Source organism: Pygoscelis adeliae, unplaced genomic scaffold (genome assembly GCF_000699105.1).
Source record: "Pygoscelis adeliae isolate BGI_AS28 unplaced genomic scaffold, ASM69910v1 Scaffold213, whole genome shotgun sequence".
NCBI classification, from domain to species: domain Eukaryota; kingdom Metazoa; phylum Chordata; class Aves; order Sphenisciformes; family Spheniscidae; genus Pygoscelis; species Pygoscelis adeliae.
In genome coordinates, this window is record NW_008824410.1 from 165,808 (window position 1) to 182,735 (window position 16,928).

At 43.5% G+C, this 16,928-nt stretch overlaps 1 protein-coding gene across 1 annotated transcript; it reads left to right on the forward strand.

Annotated features, from left to right (window-relative positions):
- The first annotated feature begins 4,005 nt into the window (after positions 1–4,005).
- LOC103913943 (probable glutamate receptor) lies at positions 4,006–16,542 on the forward strand. Its single transcript, XM_009320535.1, has 10 exons — positions 4,006–4,078; positions 7,786–7,817; positions 10,244–10,303; positions 11,113–11,292; positions 12,177–12,403; positions 13,266–13,363; positions 13,916–14,133; positions 14,761–14,986; positions 15,619–15,866; positions 16,430–16,542. Exons 1-10 carry the CDS (start codon positions 4,006–4,008, stop codon positions 16,529–16,531), a joined length of 1,464 nt encoding a protein of 487 aa, XP_009318810.1. The 3' UTR covers positions 16,532–16,542.
- Positions 16,543–16,928: the final 386 nt, after the last annotated feature.

The following is a 16,928-nucleotide window of genomic DNA, read 5'->3' on the forward strand; positions in this document are numbered from 1 at the left end:
CAGCAAGTATTCCCTTGTCCAGAGCTCTTCCTGTGAGGCCTCAGACTCTTGTTGTATGTGTTTTTCAGTTCATTAAACTGTAAGATTAGAAGTCTGAAGTTTCCAAATTACAAACAGTGTATCATACATGGCTGGACTTGGGATTTATGGTCTGTATTCCTCCAACTTAGTGTTTAAGAACGCTGATGATGAACATTTGATTGTCTTTAAAATCTGATTTTGTCTGTGCTGAGATGCTTTCAGCTGCTTGTAGTTGAGCTTATCAGCCCTCATTAGCTGCCAGCTGTGAGAAATCACATACCATAATGTGCATCTTTTTAAAGCCTAGAAAATATTCCTGAAAAGCAGCTGGAAACCTCAGCCTATCTGATTTTTGCTAACTTCCCCCTAAATGCAGCCCTTTGCCAAAATCTCTAGGACATAGCTATCAGGTAAGAATGTGAAGAACAAATCGCATTCAAACTACTAAAGATAGCAGCTGGAAATGAATCTGTAAACAGGTCAAAGCCTTTGAGAGAAATTCAAGGTGAATAGATCTTTCTGGATTCTTTTTCTCTTTTGTCCTATAGAGAGGATGTAATTATTATTTATAACATATCTTAGCATCTTGCCATAATTTATATTGCACGAGTGATTTACACCATCTGGGGTCTGAAGTGCATTAAGTGATCTAAGGACTCCCCTTAATTGCAGTGAGCTATGAGTCAAGCCCTTGAACTCTGTTAGGGCAAGCTTCACCAAATGCAGTCTTCTAAGCATTTTTAATTGAAAGGTAAGCAATTTTTGACTCTGCAGAAGGCAAGCTGTGTTGATGTTTCATAATTGATTTACTCAGAGGCATTATAGAAAAAGCTTAGGGAAGAAGGCCAAGATGTGCAAGCTGCTGGAGAGTTTTCCATCTTGAACAGTGCTTAAAATTAAGTAGGGTGTAAATTTTTGTTTCTTACTGAAGTGTGGACAAGTTCCAACTCCCCTGCAGGATGAGTTGTAATAGTTTACTCTGCTGAATTCCTGTGAAGGTACTTCTTTGTTATTACAGTGCCGTGATGCGTGTATCAATAAATGACCTGGCCCAACAGAATCAGCCATTTGGCAGCATTGTACTTAGCTCACTTTTGAAATGAAACTAGTAACTGGAAGGATGAAGGGGACAGGAATTTCACTTCTGTGCCTGTGTATTAAACAGAACTGTGCTGCCCAGAGAGGAATTTAATGGTTTACCTTGAAGCTCAGGCCTTCCTTCAGCTGTCTAGTCATCGCGAGGAAGTACTAGATGTATGTAATGGTTTGGGGGTTTTTTGGTGCTATACGTGAGTCCCCCAGCTGATCTCCTGAGACAGTCGCAGAGTGGAGAAAGTCTTGAGCAGCTTACGCTATCAATAAACAGGAGAAACGGGCACAGTTTAGAACACTATTCTAAACAGAGAGGGCTTTTACAGGACCACGCAGCAGGCCAGTAATAGTGTTTTCTGAGTCTCAATGTAGTATTCAGCTGCTGGACCAAACTGCTTCCAAACATTGTCTTTTTGCTGGGTGTAGTCTCCTTCTCTCTTTCCCAAAACCCAAGGTGCCCCTAGAGTCTGCAGTACGAGCTGGCATGTTCTGCAGAAGCCCCTCAGCCTGGCTCCTCCCTCTCTTTCATCTTTATAATAGTGTTGAATGCCTGTGAGCATTCAGTGTTCCAGCAGTTGCATTGTGCCTGTTCATCGAGTTGCTTCTGCTAGTACCCAGTCAGACAAACGGAACTAGGAGAGGCTAAAGGAATTGCTGTAAGTGAGATACTGCCTTCAATCACTGCTGTTCTTGTTCTAGATGACGAGGATCAAAGCCTGTGTGCAACAGGCTGTCACCTTCCTAGCTGATGGTTGTTCATCTTTTCCACTGCTGTCTTAATACTGACGCCTTCCTTCAGCACTGCATACAGAAGACTGGTTGAGGAGTAATGTTGTCTTTTTTTATTTACATTTTGAAAGACTGAAAACCTTCTGAGGAATGAGAGCTGATTCTAGCAAAGTAACTTTTTTAATCCTTAGTTTGTTTTGCTGTAAAGCCAGCATGAGAAAACTTTGTAGTACCTCCTCAGGTAGATGGTGAATGGATATTGCAATGGTTAATTTAAGCGGTATCTAAGGAATTCTTACACACTGGGAGGCACTAAACCCCTCTGCCCTCCCATTATTCTCTCTAACTGATTCCGTTTGTCCTTAAATTACTCTAGTACTAAATTAGAGCTAGGAAAGTGTATTAGCCTTTGCAAAAATTCTTTTTTGCACATATTTACACTCTATTTGTTCTTTTAGACAGTCAGCAGCCAGTGTGTTAAGAACACTTTCTTTTCAAGGTGATGCAAGCAATGTATTACCAGCTCTCATTAGCTTTGAAGGAGGCCACTAGAAATAAAGATCATTTTGTAGTATGTACCAAATTGTAAGGAAAAAGTAGCAGTAATCTACAGGTTAAATCTACCAAGAAAACCGCGGTTCCTCACTGGCTCAACCTGAAGACTACTGCTGCTTTTCCATTATGTGCCCTGGTGGGTGATTTAGCTGTTCAGTTCATGTGCTGCTCTGGCAACAGCTAACAGTAGCTACCACTTTGTCTCTATTCTATAATTACTTTTTAGAAAATGTAGGCTGATCCATAACTCAAATGTCAGTCCTCTCCTTTGATCCTTTCACAAGGATCAAAACATTCCCATTTTGAAGTATTTTTTACAACAACAACAAAAAAGACAGCATTTAAATTTAACCCAGGAAGAATCCTCTGTGTAAATTTCATTCACCTCTCTTGTTAGGTGAAAAATGTAGAGAAAATGAGTGAGGGAAACTACTGAGCTGTAATGTCAAGAGTTTTCAGAGGAGTACAGGTTTGGGGAAAATTTCATAAAAGTTGATGAGGTAAGATTAACTGAAACCAGTGTTTTCTGAGCATCAGTCAGAAGCAAGTAATACCGTATGTAGGATTTTTTTTTGCCTACGTAGTCTCCTAAATGGTAAGTTTTCTTGGGCATTTTTAATACTGTTTTTATAGTTTCTGGTGTAATGGTGTCCTGAACCTTGTTTGACACTATGACGACAAATGCAATCAAAAATACTGCAGCAGCTTGAGACTTGATATAACCTGGCATTGATTGTTTTTCATAGTTCTGTTGCTCTTTTAGAATGCAAATGTACAATTATTTTAAGCCATGCAGAAATTTTGTTGCAGAGTTTGAAATGAAAAAGTTAATAAAATATGCTGGTTTTCACCCTCCTCCCCCCTACCCCTTATTCAGTTAAGAGTAGGAGATTGAGACAAAAGAGGGCTTCAGAAACAATTTCTCATGTCTCTTGATGCAGGGTGAAACAGCTTTGTTTCAGATCATTTTGGTGCAAATGAAATAAACACCTTGGTTTTCTGCAGCCCAAATGGAAAGTGACATTAAGGTTTTGCTTTTAAGCCCCCCAGATGAGAACCTCCTGGAGGAGGCTGTTCTATTAGTGCCTCAACTGGCTACTAAAATTTCTTTAATAGCACCTTCCCATTTCTCAGAGCGTAAGGGCCTAGTACGCAGGAGCAGTCCACTTCAGTTGCTTCCTTTCCTTTCCCTGCGAACCCATGGGTGCGTGCCTCTTCCAGCCCCTTGTTACTGCACACACCTACAGCTGCCTCTCTCCACAGCCTGCACGCTGATTGTGGCATGCATCTCCTTTGTGGAGAGCTGGCTGGAAGAGGACCAGTGCAACAACCAGGGGATAAATCCACTTTATAGGTTTGTCACATCCTTTTTGGTGCAGTGAAGTGTTCACCAGAATCTTTTCTCTAGTATTTGTTATGGCTGGTCTCAGAAGTGACTGTGTTTTCACCTGGAGACCTTTGTTTGAATTGGGACTCTTCAGAATGAGGTACAGAAAATCCTGTAACCAGGGATTAACCCAGCAATGAGGAACTGTAAAACCAGCTTTAACTACTTGCCTTTCATCTCTAGCAGGAAGTTTCCTTTAGACAGTAGATATTTCTGCTCCAATGGACAAAGGTCTTCACTTCATGTTCTGTGTGATTACAACCATGCTGCTCCTGAGAGAATCAAGCCAGACAGGTGAGAAAAATGATCCAAAAATGCTGGCTGCATCCAAATCTGGTTTTGTTGTTCTTTACAGTGTGTTAATTCTTTCAGTCTTTAACTGCTAGTGCTTGCAGGATTTTGTCTTAATCTAAGAACTCGCTTTTGAATTGGTTATTAAGACATCACCAGGGCCTACCTTGTTGTTACAGCTTGTGATTGTGACTTTGTCATGTTATGAGTGCTGCTACTAAGTGTCTTTGCTGCTACGGTTGCAAATCAGATGATTTCCCAGAGATCAGGGAAGATGAAAAAGCCTAGAACAAGGGTGGTTAGTTGTCCTTGAACACCATTATTGTGGTTAAAGCTGCACTTCTTTGAGTCTATGGTCCCTTGAATTGCAGCAAGATACGCTGATTAACTTGTTCTTCTGTGAGTAATGTTTTGCATGTTACTTGTTTAGCCCCTCTGCTCGCGGCACGTTTTGGGAAGAAGAGGGGATTTAGTGCATTGAAGTTGTCAGCTCTGTGAGTCCCCATACTTCTTGTAGGCAAAGGGTAATGCTACATTCCCTCTGAAGTTCCTAAGAGACCATAGTAGGAGCCTGCCAGGGACTTCTTCACAGTGCTCAGCCAGTTGGATCACACTTTGCTTTCAGTGTGAGGAGCTGGGAAGCTTGCTTTTGCAACTGAACAACAATGCTATTGTTTTGATCTTATTGTGGCTTTTTGGAGTCCAGACTCAGGCTAAGGAGTAGCTTGACCTTGCAAAATTACTGGGAGATAAAAATCGGTTCTCTGTTTAGAGGGTTGGGAGAGCAACTTCACTTCCTCTGCGGTCTCTCCTGTCCATCTCACACACCCATCTCCTATCTACCCAGAGCTGGTAATTGCATAGCTATGGTAGCAGCAGTTCACCTCAGGTTACAGATACTGCAGCCATTTGCTTCTGTGATGATGGTCAAATTCTCTCATACTGAGAATTCTCTCATCCTGTGTGTCCCAGTGTACTCCAAAACTGTAATCCACCTGACCCATCGCCTCATCTTTTAGTTCAGCTCTCTCTCCTGGTCACAAGCTGCAAAAGGGGAAATGCTGGCAAAGGATGCAAAGACAAGAGTACTAGCCTAGAGAGGGAGGATGAGGCAGAAAATTGGGGTGAGGTGGCCAGTTCTTAACAGTGCTACAAGCTTTTTCAACGTGACCCGGCAACGTGCACTTGCAGCCCAGAAAGTCAACTGTATCCTGGGCTGCATCAGAAGAAGCGTGACCAGCAGGTCGGGGGAGATGATTCTCCCCTGTCTACTCTGCTCTCGTGAGACCCCACCTGGAGTACTGCATTCAGCTCTGGGGCTCCCAACATAAGAAAGACAGGGACCTGTTGGATCGAGTCCAGAGGAGGGCCACGAAGACAATCGGAGGGCTGGAGCCCCTCTCCTCTGAAGACAGGCTGAGAGAGTTGGGGTTGTTCAGCCTGGAGAAGAGAAGGCTCTGAGGAAACTTCAGAGCAGCCTTCCAGTACCTGAAGGGGGCCTACAAGAAAGCTGGAGAGGGACTTTTTACAAGGGCATGTAGTGATAGGACAAGGGGTAATGGCTTTAAACTGAAAGAGGGTAGATTTAGACTAGATATAAGGAAGAAATCCTTCACTATGAGGGTGGTGAGGCACTGGCACAGGTTGCCCAGAGAAGCTGTGGATGCCCCATCCCTGGAAGTGTTCAAGGCCAGGTTGGACGGGGCTTTGAGCCACCTGGTCTAGTGGCAGGGGGGCCCGCCCCCGCGCGGGGGGTTGGAACTAGATGATCTTTAAGGTCCCTTCAAAGCCGAACCATTCTATGATTGAAGCTAAGCAGGGGTTCATCTCCCATTAGAAGGCTGGGCCTGCTCAGAATAGAAGGGGTAAGGACAAGGCTGATTTTTGCAACCAGTTATTTCCTGCAGCCACCAGCCTTCGGGGAACAAGAGTGGAGGGATGAGCTTCTTTTCTTTGTCTTATGTTTTTGTAGACTCTCACAAAGGATTCTCACAATGAGGACTTGGCTTCTGAGAAGTGTCACTGCAATGAACTTTGAGTTAGTGCTGCAACTTGATTACTTATGGTCCTTTCAGGAGTTCTTACAATGGGGCTTTAAACAGCTGCATCCAGTGCCACTGTGGGGGAGCTGAATCTCTCAGTACAAACTGTTTTCTTCCAAGAAACCCTAGCAGGTCTTCAAAAAGGAGGCTCAAAAAGCTTTTACTGGCTTTAATGAGTTTCTAAAGGGAGACAAGAGAACTCCTTTGTGAAGATTTCCAGCTCCCATGGAGAACTGTAGTGGAGAGGGAAAAAGCAGGTTTTGTTTTACAATAATGTAGAGTTCAGCACAAGGCCAGAAAATGCAAAACCAAAGAATGAATAATACATAATGAATGAATATGTTGTTATATTTAATGAAAAACTCACAGCTTTTGCTTGAAAGAGTGAAAACACCCTAAATTTTTTGTTTTATCTTGAGGGATTTTTGGCTTTTGCACTGTGAATTCTTTGATTCCAAGGAGCAATGCTGTGCACATTCTAGAAAAAACATCCTGGGCAATTAATGAGTCATATATTGACACAATTGTGGGTTTAATTCAGCATCTCAATTGTTGTAGTTTAGCTGTCTTGCAGCTGGGGTGGGATTGAGGTATTCTCCTGAGTATTATGAAAAGAGAGGTTGTGGATCAAATAATTTAACAGGACTTGTAGAACCCAGAAGCATGATTAACCACAATAATAGTATTTTTACAGGTGGATCTTGGTGTTTTTAGCAAAGAAGGGAGTATCGTTACCTTTGTTTTACAAATGGGAAACTGAGGCATAGGAAGGAGAAGTAATACAGAAAAGGTCAACAGCGGATTTGACGATTTGACATCAAATGCATTGGTGTTCACTCCAATGCAGTCTACAGGGTTGCACTGGCTCTCGATCTCAGTACTGTCAATTTTATGTACTTCCCTTACTCTCTATTCCTCGATGGGATACAGAGAACCGGCAAAACAAGACAGGTTTCCTGGTCCCTTTTTCTTTAGCGCTGTTGCTGTTGGTTCCTGGTTTTGGTCATGGCCCTTTTGGAGGTTTTAATTTTCACAGGAATGAAGAGTCAGGGTGCTTATAATTTGAGGGGGGAACAGAGTAGGACGTGGTGGAGAAGGGTTTCTACCCTAGTGGTTGCAACCCCTTTGGCTTCTTTGACAGTAGGAACCTATAATTAAGAGGGGAAGGGAAGAGTAAGAAAACCTCGTGTCTTGGAACTTAGTGGCGATGAACTTTTGGTTGTTTACAGGGCTTTTCCTTAGGGGTATAGACAAGGTTTTGCAGGATTTATGGGGAAATCTTAGTTGTGCAAAGTAGCAGGAGAGATGGCTTTTCACCTTGTCAGGGAGGGCAATAAGGAAATAAGGCAATGGATTCTGCAGAATCCATTCCTCAGTGTGTGAGTGACAGTCATAATCATTAAGTTACAATTAGAACCTTCTACAGCCTGAATCTGGCTGTGTCTATTTCTGCTTCTGTTTGTTTCACAGTAATACTGTGCTGTGAATGAGGAAACAAACTTGACAAAACTGCTGCAAGTCAACTGCACTGTGAGCTTGTGAGTCAAGGATAATCATTCTGTTTATTTAAGTGCAATATGAAATGAGGGTATGAAACTTCATTTTTAAGGAGCTGTAAATATAAGGCCTGCAAGAAGTTGATTTTGTTGGTTTTTTTTTTTTTTTCAGGAACTGCAAGGAATGATGATGCTGTGGGTAAGGTATGTTTAAGTTCATTGGTGCAGAGCTACCTATAAAGGCATATGTGCAAAAGTCTTACATTTTAAATCCAGAAATAGATGTGGTCATAGTGTGCAATGCTTTTAATCTGTGAGGAGTTATTATTTTAAATATACTTTTTGTGGCTAGTGATGGCCATTTCTAAGTCTGTCTGTGTGTCTATGCTTTTTTTTTACTCAATCTTTTGTCCAGAATTCAAAATTCAGTCATGCCCCAGGGAAGAACCTGCCTATAGTCCTGTCTTCATGGCTTATAGAATTTAAACCTCAGAATCATTGCATCACTTACGATCTTTCTATACTTCTTAACATCGAAGAAAATTCAGACACATATGAACATGCAGATACACCTTTATTAGTTCTTGTGTGTTTTATTTCCAAAAGTTTCCACTTAACGTAAAACGGGTCTGCGTGCGATGTAATTCCTCAGGCTTTAGAAGATGGCAAATGTCACTTAAAATCTAACCTGCTAGAACGTGTATATACTCACATAGTGCAGGACAGTATTTGTTCTAAAGACTTTCCAATCAAAAATGGTGGGAGAGTTGGTTATGGTAGCATTAGGAAATGAAATTAATTGTCCAAATGGCGTAGGTAGAGACAGAATTTGTCACCTCGGCTCGTTTCTCAATCTCAAAGCATGCTGGATGCCTGTCCCGTGCCTAAAAGAGAGTTTTTAGGAAACTTGTGGAATTTAAATCAGTTTCAATTAGCATAAACCTCCAATTGTTGATTCTAGCATTGAGAAATAAACACAAACAAAAAAATCAAATCCCAAAGAAACACATCTCAACTGCCCTCTTGTCCTCCCCTCTCCCTGGTCTCCAGTCCCCTCACTGCACACATTTTATACTCAGTCCCTCTGATGAGGCAGCAAAGCAGCACAGGAGGATTGGGGTCAGTGTTTTGTGGTTCCTACTCAATTGCTTCTGTGCAGGTTCCTCCACTGACTGCAGCCCCGTTACAGTTGTACCTCCTCCTGCATCTCCTCCCTGTCCCTTCTTGGGGCGGCTCTTCTTCTTTGGCCTTTCTCCCACTCTGCTGTCCCTCCTGCTCTGGTAGCTTTCTTCTCCTTTCCCCCTGCTTGGGCAACTCTCCTGACCTGACATTGTCTTTCGTGTCTCTTCCTGCTCTAGCCTTGTCCCTCATCCAGTGGTTACCACCCTTTCTTAAAGAAGTTTTTGCATAGGCACCATAAACTTGTCCGATTCATTCAGTTTTGGTGCACTGTAGGTCTGTTTTGTCCATTTCTAAGCCAGCTTGAAACAGCTGTGTCCAGCACTGGGCAGTTCATGCCCTCCTGCAGAGGCCACCCCTACCCACCCTCCTGCTACCGAAACCCTGCAACTTTTGCCCAATAAAATACTCTTCTGGTATATTTACAAAAGTTGTAGTATGTTGTAGAGATTTTTTAAAGAACCACTTTGAAACCTTCAATAACTAGTGGGTGAAGCCAAGTGAGAGGCACAGGCCAGGATTTTTTGGTCTTTTGTTTTATTCACCTTTTTGTTCTGTAGACATAAATATTTTAAACAGACCTGAAAAGAAATGTGACTTTTTTGCTTTTATCTAAGAGCAAATTGTGGCTTACCTGGCAATAAAAACTTTGCTTCTAGAACACTCTGTGTTAGGTAACTTCTGATGACAGTTTCAAAGACAAAGCTCATCCCTCAAATCCTTCCATTGCAAAGAGAGAATTGAAACAGGATCATTCAGCTTCTGGAAGAACTAGAGCTTCTTTTGCAGATCTTGTGCTGTGCGTGCGCACACACACACACGCTCTCTCACTCTGTCTAGTAACATTACTGTGTAATTTTAGAATAAAGGGATACACTTAAGACCACCAAATCTTACAGAATTAGACTGCTTTACTGGTAAAAGCTTGAATTGTTCCGAAGTAGTACTGATCAGAAATCATCGCGAGTTGTGTGACTCTGTAAGGTTGGAAGATGTACTCTTGAATTCAGCATTCCGTGCAGAAGTGAATCCACGTTTCCTCTCCTCCTCCTCCTCAGGTGTCCTACTGTTCTGTGTCTCCTGGAATTGCTCTCTAATGAGATCTTAATTGGCTGCTGTTTTGTCAGCAACATGAATTGATCTCTTTGGAAGAGTGTATGCACTGGGTATCTGAAGAATTGTAACAACATTTAAAGTGATTTATTTTTTTGGACAAAGTATGCTGACAACACGCAATAAAGTGAAATGCTTGTGATTTATTAATTACTGTTAGGGAACGGTGGTGGTGAGATTGCTGCAGCATACAGGGGCAGATTTATAGCTGGTTTTATACATGCGCGCACACCCCCGACACCCACCCCAAGACATAATGTAAGCCCTAGCGAAGTGGGGCCATGTCTGGGACAAATAATTGAAATCCAATTATTTCTTCTTCATTTTTTGATTTGCAGGGCGCTGACTCAAGGGGACGAGAAGAGGGTCTTCCAACTTTGACTGTCACAACAATCCTGGTAAGGCAGTGACACAACACTGATAGTGCCTGGGAGGCAGCTGGAATTATACTTTGCCTTTTTTTCCCACCCATATATTTGCAGGCACTTTTTTGGGCTGTCTTTGACACTGATATTCCTGTTCGTCACAGGTGGTGTTTTTGGAGCACTGGCTCAGTGGTGTAGAGGTGCAAGCTGTCTGTAGTTTGCAATGGGAGGATTTGAGGGGTATCAAAGTCAGCCCACAAAATGGACTGGGCATACACTTCTATAAATGACTGCTCTGGGAGGACAGCCAGGCCTCTTCACTCTGTTTAGCTACACCTAAGGATTGTCATGTTACCTGTAAGTTGTTGCTGTCCCACAGTGGAAACATGTAAAGATCACACATGTGCAGGGATTAAAAACAGGCTATGAAAAAAAAGAAAATGCATTACCACATGCAGCAGACAAGGAGGACTACTCAGAAGAAGCTGCAGCAGTAGATTTTCTGATTCTGATGTCAGGTCCTGCACTGCTATGTGACCCTCATCTGATGCTCTGATGGGCCAGATGAAATGTATGTGGGCTTTTAGGCTGAGAAGAGATTATCACTTACTTCTGTGGTAGATGTGGCTTGCAGAATGCAGCTGTCCTGCTGGAGCTGTAGTCTATGACTAGTGGTGGCACATGACTACAGTGAATATCTCTCCAGTTTGGAAATGTTGTCCCCCCAATAATGTGGATAGAGGTCTTTGGGGAAGGTTTGCCCAAAAAATGGTCTAATTCACAATCAGTTGCACTGCAGACTGTGGGAGCATGTAATTGTGTATTTTTCCCTCAATATGCAGGAAGATCCTTATGTCATGGTGAGAAGTGCAGAACTGGAGGGATACTGCATTGATTTGCTGAAAGCACTGGCTGCGATGCTTCACTTCAGCTACAAGGTGAAGGTGGTAGGAGATGGGCAGTACGGTGCCGTCTCTTCCAATGGGAACTGGACAGGGATGATTGGCGAGATTTTGAGACAGGTAATTTTCAATTTATATTTTTGACAAACTGCAGCTCTAGAAGGAAAGAACAGTGCTAGCAGCTCTTGGACTTCATTAGAATGTGCTCAGGGACTGAGCTACTTAAAGTGATTCTGCCCGTTGTGTAGAACGGATGAATAGCAAGACTTTTAGTTCGTTTTGTCCTGCAAATATGGAAACTAAGGAACAAGGAGACAATGACCACAGCAGGAAATCATTGTTACAACAAGGTGCTCTTGGTGCAGTGCTTGTCTTGTCTCAGAGGCTACCCGGTGTTTCTTTGTAGTCTGAGAGACTGTACAGACATTTTAGCTCACTAATGAAACAAAGATAACGGCTTTAAGGAAAACTTACCTTGAACTTAACCACTAGGTGAAACTTGTCTCTTTCAGAATGGTAATCCCTTAGACTCTTTAAGGAGATACCTGAATGCACATCTTACCCCATTGTGTGCCATTCCCTATGGCTAGCGTTCTGTCATCTGTTGGTAACATTTGAATTAAACCTTCTTTGCTCCTCTGAACTCGGTACTGTGTCCAGCTGTCAGTAGATGCTGCAGCCAGAAAAAGAAAGGAACATGCCTTCTGGTTTTGGTAAACAAAACCAACGTGGTTCATGGTGCGCAGCCTCAGCTTGTGTGTGCGATGCTGTAGTAGGAAACCAGAAGCCCCAGATACCAACCAGCACCCCGCTATGAACAATGCAAAATGGAAAACTATCCTATTTCTTGGAGCATACAGTCTAAGATGGTAGCCGTCTGTTGACACAGAGAAGTGATTTGCCATGTAGATATCTGCCCACTCAGCTTGGGAAGCATTTTATCTGAGTGTCAGAAATCTTCAGGTAGGTTGGATGGTTGATTACTTTTTGTCTCCATCTTATAGGAAGCAGACATTGCAGTGGCTCCATTGACAGTCACGTCAGCAAGGGAAGAGGTGGTCTCCTTCACCACACCGTTCCTGCAGACTGGGATTGGAATCTTGCTTCGAAAAGACACTGTCTCTCAGGAGATGTCTTTCTTCCACTTCCTGGCTCCTTTCAGTAAGGAGACCTGGACTGGCCTTTTATTTGCTTATGTGCTGACGTGCTTCTGCCTCTTTCTTGTTGCCAGGTATAAATGAATTTGTTTCATGGATTTTGCTCAAGTCAACTGCTTTCTCAGCTATGAAGAGATCTCAGTTTTAAAGAAAGTACCAGGGTGCGTTTTGCGTTGAGGAACCTTCTACACAGGTCCAGAACCAGGGCTAATAAAGCTTAAGTCATGTCAGATTAAGACAGCATTAAGAGTAGGATCTTCCCACGAAGCGCACAATATCTCTTGATGTGGATTACTTAGGGTTGCTAAAAGGACTGTGTGTTTGTACTTCAGCTCTTTTTTTCCATTTTTATCAGTTTGTTTTGAACTACGACCACGTTCCTATGTGCAGGTCTCTCTCCTGGTGTATTTTCGTGCACTGTCCCCTGCACTGACTTGTGGAAGAGATTCTCTCTGCCACCACTCCACCCCCTTCCCAGGAGATTCAGCTTTCTCCCCCTTTCTTGATTAGGCTGCACTAAGGCTCTCTGCAGCTGCAGTCTTGAACAGAAGCTCCACTGCTGCTTTTCTAGTTTTATGCACAATCTTTACAGGTAAGGATTTGCTCCAAGGAGCAGCCTTCAGTCTGATACTGCAGAACAGAGCCAATATTGCCACTCAGGTGTGCCAGGGAGACTGGATTATGCCATGGCTCAGGAAGAAAGTGTCTGGCAAACCCATGTCAGGACCCCCTGAGCCATCACTGTTGCAAACTACTTGAGGCATTGAGCAGGAGTACTTTCCTCTGCACTGGTTAAACTGGAACTCAGGTGAAGGAGGAGCTACCGTGGAGGGAAAGGGCATTTCCAGGCTATCTGCACTGCTGCAGTCACACTGCAGGATTATTTAAATTTTTTTCCTCCTGAATGTCTGGTTTTATCCTGTCATTTTTCCACAGACTGAGCCCCTGTGAATGGAATGAGCCAAAGAACGAAGAGAACCACTTTACCTTCTTAAATAGCCTCTGGTTTGGAGCAGGAGCGCTTGCCCTGCAAGGTGAGCTGGGAGGACTGCAACGAAGGAGCTCTGGGAGCAGTGTGTTTTTTTAAGCTGATTGTGTATCCAGCTCCCATCTGTCTGTAACTCTGGTGTGCTATCCTGTTGAGGGGAAAAGATGTTCCAGCAGGGACACTTGGCAACACTAAAACCCCTGGTTTGGGGAGTTTTGATTACAGACTTGTCAGAATTGTACAGGTGGCTGACTTCAGTTGGGGAATGCGTATTTTTTGCTGTAACAACTGCCCTAGGGAGTGTCAACCATTGCACTGGTGCTTTGTAGAGCGGAGTGTTTTGTTGTTGGTTGTGGCCACTGATGTCGTGTCAACTCCGTGCTGCATGCAGTACTGATGCAGTTCAAACCAGCCGTAGCAGGTCTTCTCAGGCTTGTGCATTAAATAGCTGCAGGGCAAGTTTTGCAGTTTGGCAAAGCTGTTATTGCAGTTATTTAAAAGGAAGTCTTTAACTCGGGCTCATGGGTGTAAAGTTCTTCGGCTCTCTCTCACCGTATGTCACCTCCCACACGTTTTATCGGCTCCTCTGGTCGTGCAGGTGTCACCCCCCGGCCCAAAGCGCTCTCTGTGCGGGTCATCGCTGCCGTCTGGTGGCTGTTCACCATCGCCTTGCTGGCTGCCTACATCGCCAACTTCACCGCGCTGCTGAGCTCTGGCAGCGAGCAGCTCCCAATCCAGACTTTTGAAGATCTTGTGAAGCAAAGAAAGCTTGAGTTTGGGACACTGGATGGCTCCTCTACTTTCTACTTCTTCAAGGTGCAGAGAATCTACTTGTGCACATACACAGGTGCCGCAGAACTGCTAAGCTGGGGCCAAGGTGTCTAGTCACGCCTAATGGTCCTTACACCACCCTCATCACTGTAGATGCCATCAGTTTTCCTGTAATACTTCAAATATTGTGATTGGTATCTGTTTTGTTCATCTCTTCTACCTTTTCTCAGAGAGAAAAGCATGCAGAGGACTATATTTTTATAGTGTATTCTCTTTTAAGAAAGAGGTGCTAGTCTTCAGGGGTGTCCTGGTTTCGGCAGGGATAGAGTTAATTTCCTTCCTGTCCCTGCCGAAACCAGGACAAGGGGTTATCCTTGTGTACCTTGAACACAAGGACTGACGTAGGTAATGTCTGGATGCATTAACTGGATGCCTGCAAAGGTGGTTTTTGGGGGGGGTGGGAAATACTTAAGACTTGTATCCCTGTAACACTGTGCATTAGAGAGGAAATCTGTGCTAGCTCTATGCTAGTGTTCAGTACAGAGGGCTCAAAGGGCAATGGTTTAAGCACTCCTATTCTCCAAATTGTTTTGCAACCATTGCACATAGATGCAGATTTTTTTGGATGATTGTTTTACACTTCAGTTTGACACGTGGATTTTTGGGCTGCAGAACTCCAAGAATCCTATCCATCAGATGATATATGAATATATGGACAAGAGACGAGACCACGTTTTAGTCAAAACTTACCAGGAAGCAGTTCAACGTGTGATGGAATCAAACTACGCCTTCATCGGTGAATCAATCTCTCAAGACCTTGCAGCTGCCAGGCACTGCAATTTGATCAGGGCTCCTGAAGTTATCGGAGCCAGAGGATTTGGCATTGCCACTACCCAAGGTTAGTCATCGTGCACCACTTCTGTCCCACTTTTCCCCTTGGATTTCATGGGTCTGAAGTAGCAGATTGACAGAGCAAAAAGCCTGGCATAGCCAAGTCCTGAAACTTGCACACATTTTCTGCATTAACGCTAATAATCTGGTATGCACAAATTGGTAATCCTGCTATGCAACGTTTTCATTCTGTAGATGAATTATCACTAGCACTCACTGATTCTTACTCTGAACTGTAATGTGCAGAAAATTCCAACTCTCAGGGGTGTCATTGGTTTCCGTGGGTTTTTTTGGTTTTGTTTTGGTTTTGCCTCGGTCCCAGTAACGCAGAGCTCCTAATGCAGTTAGCAGGGTGGACAGTTTGTTCTCTCGTGGAGCATGACTGCTTGTATTTCTCAAAGTACCTTCACTCGGTCATTATTCTGCAAGTATTATCGTACCTCTATGGATAGGATAGGAATGGTTCTTATCTAAGAAAAGCACTTGGCTTAGTCTGTTGCATTCTGTTTGCAGAATGACCAGCTGACAGCTGGGAAGCAGCACCCGGCTAACCCCACTTGGTAGTATAGCAGCGGATTGCTTAAAAACATCACAGTGGCTGTGATCTCTCCCTTCTCTCTCTCTTTCTACTGCTGCCAGCATCCCTGTGGACTAAGAAGCTCTCCATTGCTGTCCTCAAGCTGCGTGAATCAGGTGATCTTGACTACTTGCGAAACAAGTGGTGGGAGACCAGTTGCCTTCACAAGAGTAGAGACAGATGGAGTCCGCTGCAGCCCCAGGCTCTGGGTGGGCTCTTCCTTACTCTTGCAATTGGCCTTGCACTGGGAGTGATTGCAGCTGTGGTGGAGCTGTCAAATAAGAGCAGACATGCTGCTGGACATGTAAAGGTAGGTGATGGGTGTCATCTCCTGTCCTGCCTCCCTGTATCCCTTCTGCTTAGCATGGACAAGCGAGGCACCAGTGCTCCGCTGTGTACAATGCTGGATTCCCGTAGTGATCTTGCTTTTAGGAAGGAAAGCAATGTGGTGTGGTGTGGTGAGGGGGGAAGACATGCTACGTATTTACTCTAAAGCTCTGAAATGGCATAGCTTGGGCTGCGTGATAGTTTTGTAGCCTGCACAGGGTAATGATAATAAAATATGCACCCTGCACCCAAATATTAAGTAGAAACATATACTGTAATTCCTAGGCAGCCAAACTGCATTGCAATGTGCTGAGTGTGCACAGAGGACAGTAAATCATCAATAACAAGTTTATTCCCAAGTATGGCTATTCTTAAGTCATTTGACAAGCAGGAAAACACATGTAAATGAAACTGCACTAGTATCTGAATGTGCACCTTGGTGTTCCTGTTCTCCATCCATTCCAACGGAGGGGTTGTGCACACTTAAAAGGTGGATTCTATGACACAACAACTCACCCCCTTGTTTCCTCCCCTTTTGTTTTTCAGAAATCTTGTTGCTCCGTTTTCACAGAAGAAATGTGCACTCGTCTACGTATAAAGGAAAACACAAGACAAAGCCAGGAGACTTCAGGGAGGGCTAACGCTTAAGAATTTTTTTGCCTAAGGAATGGGCATGTATTAGGTTTATATGGTATCTATGTCATAGGAACTACGTCACCGTAGACAGATGTTTTTCTGCGAGCCTAGCGTGTTAGTTTTCTAATTACAAACACACACAGAGCACTTCTGGATTGGTGGTGGAGCCGGGTACAGAAGAAAATTAAGAGGCTTGGAAGAATTTAAATTGATAAGGGATAGAGTGTAACTGTTAAAAATAAGGGAGGTTAACAACTTGGTAAAATAAAGTTGAGATGGCTGAGATGGTGGATCCGTATTTAGTTCAGAAGTTTACTATGTAAGTACATGAACGCCTGCAGGAGTAAGTGACTTGGGATCGGTTAATATGAAGCCTCTGCTTCCTAATCACAGTATGAGGTACGATCTT